General features: G+C 34.7%; 1 protein-coding gene across 1 annotated transcript; it reads left to right on the top strand.

Moving 5' to 3' along the window:
- Positions 1-965: 965 nt before the first annotated feature.
- LOC132745422 (transient receptor potential cation channel subfamily M member 3-like) lies at positions 966-8,358 on the top strand (the record flags this gene model as incomplete). The annotated part of the gene is given in 4 exon segments (XM_060734336.1): positions 966-1,525; positions 2,258-2,463; positions 5,858-6,040; positions 8,137-8,358. Coding segments are annotated over 4 exon segments (1,171 nt in total), but the record flags the coding sequence as incomplete, so codon positions are not given.
- Between the last annotated feature and the right edge of the window lie 702 nt (positions 8,359-9,060).

Below are 9,060 nucleotides of genomic sequence, written 5' to 3'. Positions count from 1 at the left end.
CTTGTTTACCATCACGACCTTCATCAACAGACAAGAGGACATAACTCTGTCAAGGTTTTTGACAGAATTATGCCCCTTTTTGACTTAGAAAATACATTGAATATGGGTAAAATCCACTTATTGCCTTAACCCTTTGAGATATTGCTTTGAAACTTTTAATGCTATTTCACATCATTACCCCCATCTGTACGCAAGAGAAGGTAACTCTGTCAAGGATTTGTTTTAAAAAATTAAGGCCTTTTATCGACTTAGAATCTTGGTTAAGTTTTTAGTACCAGTCCACTTTTTGACTGAACTGTTTGAGATATTAATTTGAAAGTTGGAATACTTGTTTACAATCATGATTCCCAAACATGTCCAGGAGAAGGTAATTCTGTCAAAGATTTTATTTGAATTATGGCCCTTAACTGTCAATGTTTTGTATTATAGGCAAGCACTAAAAAACTTAAAAAATCTAAAAAAATTCATTCCTATCCACTTGTTCACTTTACCATAAATTATGTCATAATAAAATAATTCTTCACTAAATATCTTAATGCTCATGGCCATTGTTCACTTTAAAAATACAGAGATTCTTGTATTGCCTTTTACTGCAAAAACTTTTTTTATTGGCAAGCAATAAAAAAGTCGAGCGCGCTGTCTTACGGACAGCTCTTGTTAATTCACTTTGGTACTTCTTGTGGCACCTACCAACATACATGTATAGAGATCACTTTTTCATCGTCCAAGCTTTCATTTTTGGATTCTAGTCTTATGTGACACTGTACTTTCTCTTTGATGTCATTCATTCCATGTGGCTAATTTCCTTTATGTGGCTGAAAATAACAAATTGTTGTTTTTTTGTCACTTCTCTTTCCCAGCTTTTACCTTACTTCATGTGTACTGTATAAAATTCCGAATTTGATGGACCATATGAAGTGAAAGTGAAGCACTTGTGCAATAAATGATGTGATTTTCTCTTTTTCAGTTGAAGATGAATCAGGTGCATCATTAAGAAGTCTAGCTGGATCAACAGCGACATCTCGACCAGTCACACCAAGTACCTCTATAGGAATGTCTGCTGCCCCAGAATCTCCACAGAGCTATGCCTCTCGTGGCAGGAAAGTGTCCCGCCAGGTGAGCGGCATAGACAAAACATCACAGTGTTCGTCCATGAACTATTCCATTCATCACGAGGAGTCAATTGAAAAAATATTACTAGAGAAAGGAGATGACAGTTTCCATCTACCAACGCATACTCTTATATCGCCGATCGCGCAGTCGATTCCAACACCAACAGCCAACCACAAAAAGTCAATTTCGGGACGATTTACGGTCAGTCCGGCTCAGAATATACCGTCAGTATCATTCAAGCCTAAGAATGACACTGGAACACCACCTAAGAGTGAAAGTAGTGCTAGTCAGTCATTAATTGAAACAGAAATGCAGTTCAAAATGTCTGACACGTCTTTATCACATATTGATGAAAAAGCACAAAATGCTGAGCAGAAGAAACTCTTGTTGCAGGATTCCATTGAACTTGGTCGTAAGTTTCACTTTGGTTCATTAAGATTCATTTTACTTGTTACTAATTCCTTACAATAAATTTTAAGAACTTAAAAATATATGGTATTTATTTAAGTTTTCAGAAATCAGCTGTTACGCTTATGGATGAACTATTTGCATGTGTTTAATTTGAATTCTAGCCTGCCGTTGAGATCTAGTTTAAATATCTTGGAAATTAAAGATCACTCGAGAGCAATAAAAACAGTCAGAAAGTGAAAATTGCAGACTCTTATTGAGTCTATTCCTGGGAGGTAATAGAGGATATATAATCTAAGTTTCAAAATAAAAACTTGTCAAGCTTTCACATCATAGAATATATTGACTTTATTCACTAAGATTCTTAAGTGTTCAGATCTATTTTCTTATACTTTAGTTGTGATAAAATGTTTTCAATGTACCATAGTTGAAATTGGTTTTTAACCTGATTAAAATTTATATACATCTATTCAGACAAAAGCTGCATATTTATTTAAACCACACTCCGATCTGTTTCTTGGACTACCGTAACAATATCAGCATGTTTAATTGCCATGTGGAGAGGCAATGATTTTAACACCCAAAAGAGTTCGAACCTGAGACTCCCTTGCTTGGGTGGCAGGAAAGGTTAAGTATTGTGCCCTCTCCAATCTATCTAAAATCAAGCCTAAACAACATATCCACCACAGAAATGCAGGACAATATATATGTAAATTAACAATTTGTATGTTATCAGAATTGGAAAGAAAGGATTCTATTGGCTCGGTTGATGAAGGTGGTGTTCCTGGTTGTGCCATTGACTATCTCACTGTAGATGAAAACCAGCGAACCATTCAGTCCAACTTTTCTGTCAATACTCAGGACAGTGCTATATTTGAGCATGCCCCGTTACAGTGTGGTAACATCCGATTTGTCAAAGATACTGTTGACCTAATATATGAGGTACGTTAAACTTTTGCCTTCATTAAAGATTTGTTGGTTTGAATTCAGTTTAGGAAAGAATTGAAAAAAAGGAATGGAAATGTTTTCTGAAAATGTGCAACTAAAAAATTGAAAATGCTCAAGCATTATGAACGATGAATAATGTGAATCAGTATTGATGCTAACCATGCGAAATATCTGAAATGGACATGCGCCGCCCTTTTCAACAAAACCAGAGAAAATGTTTTTAACCCTTAAATTGCTGGAACCAATAGCCTTTGCCACCAGTGTAGAGCCAGGCCAGCCTGCACATTGGTACAGTCTGACCAGGCTCTATAATGTTGGCTGACAAACTTAAATATTCAAATTAATATCCCTAAAATTAATAATGGACAGTCCCAAAAATTGAAGTGGGACAAATCCTTTTAAAATATTAAGCATGTTCAGGGTTAAAATATGTTCTGACTGAATGACAAACTAAGTGCCGACCATAATCACATGGCTCGGATGTGCTGGCTGATCCTGGTCTTGGTTGGCAGCACTGGTATAATATTCAATTATTTACAGCAAGGGAAAGGTTAAAAGTATATTACACCTTGAAAAAGTCGGGGCAGCCTGCAACAGCCATGATGCTGTCTCTCGATTCAAGGTTCTTAACATTTCCTCATATATACGCGAAACAATGCAATTTCTACCCCCCCCCCCTCTTTTAGGCCTGAAATAGTGAAAAAAATGTCATATTTGGGTCCCAAACACATGCTTTCTTTTGAGAAATGTTGCTAAAGAAAGTAAGCACTTTTTTCTGTGCCGCCCTCCATTCAAAAGATACGTCAGGGGGTTGCCAGAAAGGGGATGTGCCCCCTTCTGTTTGGGGGGTTTGAAGGGGTAGGTAGTCCCCCTTATTGCCAAAATTTTTTTGGACTTGTGAGAGGCTAAAAATGACCACAGGTTGATCATAAGGTAACGTGTAACCAACGCTGAAAAGCTTTTGACTGAGAAGTTGCAGCACTTTGAAATAAATTTTGATGGAAAAAATCAAGGCAAAATAGTGATTTTTGGCAATTTTGAGATGCCCCCTTGTTGCCATGTTTACAGGAATTTTAAGACTGAGCATGTTGTTACAAAGGCAATGGTCCAGCCAACATTTGTGCCAAGTTTGATTAGTATTGAAGCATTTTTCATAGTTTCATAGCAGTTTGAACTTGTAACAGGAGGCTTTTCAATGAAAACGGCCATTTTTAGCTCGACTTTTTTTTTTTGAAAAAAAAAGTAGAGGTATTGTTATAGTCAGGTCGGCGTTGCCGTCTCCGTTGCCGTTGCCGTTGCCGTCCGAAAACTTGTACCTGGATCATAACTTTTTTATTTCTTGGTGTATTGTCTTCATACTTGGCCACAACAACCCTTGGGACAAGACCTTTCAGTAGACCACACTAACCTTGACCTTCATCCATAAATGACCTTGACCTTCAAGGTTAAAAGTCCAATTTTTGCTTGTTCATGCTGTTATTGGCTGTTACTTTGTTATTTTTGAATGGATTGTCCTTCAAACTTGAACATATAATCTTCAAGGATATCCCTTAAAAATAACCAGTAGACCTTGACATTCACTCATCAATGACCTTGACTTTGAAGGTCAAATTATTGAAATTTTCATATTATTGGCTGTAACTTTGTTATTTTTGAATGGATTGTCTTCAAACTTGAACATAATAATCTTCAAAGATAACTGTTAAAAATATACCGAAAGACCTTGACCTTCACTCATTAATGACATTGCCTTTGATTATTGAAATTTTCATTGTTTTGGCAGTAACTGACTGTAACTTTGCTATTTTTGAAGGGATAAACTTCATATTATAACAGAACATTCTTAAGGACCAGACCTTGTTGTTTATCAAACCCAAATTTGCTTGGGCTCTTTAATGACCTGACAAGGTTATATTACTATTTTCTCAGATTGTGCATTTATCGGTGTGTGTGTATATAGTATATATATATATATATAAATGTGTGTGTGTATATATATACATATATGCATATATATATATATATATATATATATATATATATATATATATATATATATATATATATATATATATATACATATATATACATGTATATAATTGCGTCATGTTTTTCTATTTTTAGAAATTGCGTCATTTTTTCTATTTTTAGAAATTGCGTCATTGTTGCTATTTTTAGAAATTGCGTCATTTTTTTCTATTTTTAGAAATTGCGTCATGTTTTTCTATTTTTAGAAATTGCGTCATTTTTTTCTATTTTTAGAAATTGCTTCATTTTTTTTCTATTTTTAGAAATTGCGTCATGTTTTTCTATTTTTAGAAATTGCGTCATTTTTGTTCTATTTTTAGAAATTGCGTCATTTTTTCTATTTTTAGAAATTGCGTCATTGTTGCTATTTTTAGAAATTGCGTCATTGTTGCTATTTTTAGAAATTGCGTACTGTTGCTATTTTTAGAAATATGCTTAATGTTTCTATTCATATATATACAAAATATATAAACAAAACTAATGTGACAAGACAGACCAACTAAATTTATAAAAAGGAAACATCAATATATGTTCAAACCTTTCTATGTTTGCGTTTAGAAAAAGTAAAAAGTCGAGCGTTGCCCCCGCCCGGCGGTGGCTCTTGTTTCACAATATGTTCATGAGGGAAAGGGTTAACTGATAGTAGCTCAATTTTAATATCTTGATATTGAAATCCCATTAATTGCTTATGGACTGTTCCAAAATTCACAGCAGGAAAAGTCTATTGTATAAAACTGGCTATGATCAGGTTATTATTATAGTTATGATTATTTGAAGTTAGTATTTTGACATGATGAAAATCTAACATGATTTATGTATAACACTCTCTAATTAAATATATGCAATGCTAGAAATGTAAAGTGGTGCCATATAGTCTGGTTGTTTGATGATGATAATTATTACTAACATTATTATTCTGGTGTGTCAAGGTCATGAGATAATTAGCTTTTACATTTTTACCTGCTGAATTTCTGAAATGGACTTGCCCAGCTTCTATTTTTAGAACTGTCCATTATCAATTATAGAGATTTTTTTCCTCGCCTCTACACAACTGTTATACCACTAATGCAATTTCAATGAAACTTTACAGGATTGATTCATGGCTCAAATTCTTGTGCATATTACACAGGTTTTTAGTTTGAATGATTTTTTGCTGAGTTATGGCTTTCATGAGGCGACACATGTGATCACTGATGGCCCTTGTTTTAATGAAATTCACAAATATTTTAAAAGTACTAATGAGAGTACTATTGTAACGTATTAAGAAGATAATATTGTAAAGACAAGTATAAAGTGTAACAAAACTTTAAAGAGTTTTATAATTGACAGTTAATTTTGTATCATACTTATTACATTATAGCCCAAGAAGCATTACCTATGTGTAGGTTACGACACGGAGATGCCGGCAGTGACCGAGTTTATGTCAAGATACTGGGGAAAAAAGAATCCCAACATTGTCCTGTCTGTGATATCGTCAGAGGAAGGTTATAAACCATGGAAAAGTCAGCGACTGAAGGACGACTTCCAGAAAGGAATATTAAAGGTTCTCTTTACATTAAAGCGGCATTCAGCTTTTATTATGCTCCCCGAAAAATTTCGGGGGAGCATATAGTTGGCGCCTTGTCCGTCTGTCCGTCCGTCTGTCCGTCCGTTGTCTTGTCCGGAGCATAACTTGAAAACCCATGGAGATAATTTGTTGAAACTTCATACACTGGTAGAGGGCATTGAGGGGGAGTGCAGTGTCAAAAGAACCATAACTCTATTTTGCCCGGTTTTTGAATTATCTCCCCTTATAGAAAAATCTTGTCTGGGGCATAACTCTAAAACTATAAGAGATATCAACATGAAACTTTGTAGGTGAATAGATCTCAATGGATAGATGTGCAGTGCATAAGAACAATAACTCTTTTTGTCCTAATTTTGGAGTTATTGCCCTTTGTTAATTTTAACACTTTGAACTTTGTCCGGAACATAACTCTAAAACTATAGGAATTATCAAGATGAAACATTGTAGGTAGATAGATCTCATTGAGTAGAGGTGCAGTGCAAAAGAACCATAACTCTGTTAAGCCTCATTTTTGAATTATCTCCCCTTATAGAAAAATCTTGTCCGGGGCATAACTCTAAAACTATAAGAGATATCAACATGAAACTTTGTAGGTGAATAGATCTCAATGGGTAGATGTGCAGTGCATAAGAACAATAACTCTTTTTGTCCTAATTTTGGAGTTATTGCCTTTTGTTAATTTTTACACTTTGAACTTTGTCCGGAACATAACTCTAAAACTATAAGAGATATCAAGATGAAATATTGTAGGTAGATAGATCTCATTGAGTAGAGGTGCAGTGCAAAAGAACCATAACTCTGTTAAGCCTCATTTTTTAATAATCTCCCCTTTTAGAAAAATCTTGTCCAGGACATAGCTGTAAAACTTATAAGAAATATCAACATGAAACTTTGTAGGTAGATGGGTAGATGTGCAGTGCACAAGAATCATAACTCTGCCTTGCCTAATTCTGGAGTTATTGCCTTGTCCGTCAGGCCCTCAGTCTGACTCCCTGTCCAGCCATCTGTCTGTTTTTTTCATGTCCGCCTAATAAATGAAGATTCCTTTGACCCACAGTCTTCATATTTGGCGTGGAGGTTGGCCATGACCATTAGATACTCCTATTGATTTTTTTTGAAAAGGGGTCCAACACTGGGGTTTTTCAAAAAAAAAGGTTTTTTGGGAAAAGGGTTCCCCCCCCCAAACAAAATTAAAAAATTTAACCCTAAATAAATAAGGCAATTTATAGTGCCAGTGGCGTTCATTTCTAAAAATAGAAGATTGGGAAACAAACCGTTGATTTACTATATTACGTATAGAGAGTGACGGTAGATTAGAGGTACCAAGGGGTTTCCTAACTGTTCATGTATATTATCTGCAGCAATTTTCATTCCCATCTTAATTCTTTTGACTTGACAATTGTATGAAACGATTAATCTGAAAATAACATTTAACATCTAGCAAAAATTGAAGGTTGCTTTAATGTTTTATCATAAATTGAGGGCACTCTTGGTGATGGTTATATTATATATTTACATACTTAAGAAGGATGTGCCCGTAAATTGTCCTCTATCAATGAAGAAGTTGATTTTTTAGCGGAGATTTTGTAATTGTAAATGAGGAGAAACTGTTACAGATGACGAGATCTATGATCAGATATAAATAGGTTTATGTCAACTAAATGCCTGTGATGAGCTTATCATAACAAAAGATTGTGTGTGCTATTGGTTTTTTAGGCCTTAGGTGAATGAGTATTTTCATTAGATATTTTTTGGTTTGATTGTTTCACGTGATAAACATTGATTATTTCATCCAGGGAATGTGGTTTAAACTTGGGTCATGATTGATATATTTCTTATATAGCATAAAGTAGTATATACTGGGTGCTGTTGCTATTTTTGTATAGAATTTCCTGAAAGGAAAATCTTTATCAAGATATAATAATTTTATTTAAATGTATAAATAAATTTACTGATGCATACTTCTTAACCACCACTGTCAGAGGTCAAAGGGTCAAAATTCAAGGTCACCGGTATAGACCGGTATAGTACGTTGATAATTGTGAAAATTATTGTTGAATTTTTTTCTGCAGGCTGCAAACACAACAGACATGTGGATTATTACTAACGGTATAAACGCTGGTATACCAAAAGTGATCGGTGACGCGATAAAAGAGTACAACATAGAGCAGCAGAACACACGCCTTATTGCAAACCCTTTACTTACTGGTTCGGAGCATGGAGCCAGGCGACTCACGGCCATTGGCATTGTGCCAAAAGACCTAGTTCCATATGGAATGTACTTTGATGGGACAGTAAGACTTGATTCATCTTTAATTGTAAAAATAAATTTGTATGCTCTATAAAGTGTCTCTCAGGAATGCAAGTAATAATGGCTTTTAAAATATAGTCATGTATTCAGACTTTTTCAGTGTTCATAAGAAGTTCAATGAATCTCAGCAAATAATAGGTTTTTTATCTTAAGTAAAATTGATATCTCAAGTTAAATTAACTCTTACAATGCTAAGTACCATGAATTGACTTGCCAATCTTGCAATCTGGGCAGTCAGAACAAGTTATCATTTTTATTGAAAATTTTCAAAATTTGAACTGACTGAATAGCAAATAGTGCAGGGATGTGCCGGATGATCTTGGTCTGCATTGGTCCCATTTAGTAGATTATGTGGCCAACAGAAGATGAAAGGTTAAACATTATTATTTGATGTTTTTACTTTAGAAATTTGTTTTGATATTTGTAAGGCAATATGTTAAGAGTGTCAAAGTTGAGGAGGCTGACTTTTGGCACTCCATTAATTATTTGATGTTTGATCCTTTCTCCTGGGTTGACAGATTCACTCTCTAAAGCTATACCAAAGGAACTAATTGATCGGTGCTGGTTTTACTCTGGCCCATGCTGATGCCTTAAATAATTGACAGAGGAACTTTGGAGGTCTTGCGCAACTAGTTAACCAAGAAATTTGCCAAATGATCCTTACAGTGTCACGTAAACTAAATTT

This window comes from Ruditapes philippinarum, unplaced genomic scaffold (assembly GCF_026571515.1).
Source record: "Ruditapes philippinarum isolate M1 unplaced genomic scaffold, ASM2657151v2 ctg22463_1_1_1_1, whole genome shotgun sequence".
In the NCBI taxonomy this organism is placed as follows: Eukaryota; Metazoa; Mollusca; class Bivalvia; order Venerida; family Veneridae; genus Ruditapes; species Ruditapes philippinarum.
Note: the sequence above shows the minus strand (reverse complement) of the source record. Positions and strands in the feature narration are given on the sequence as shown.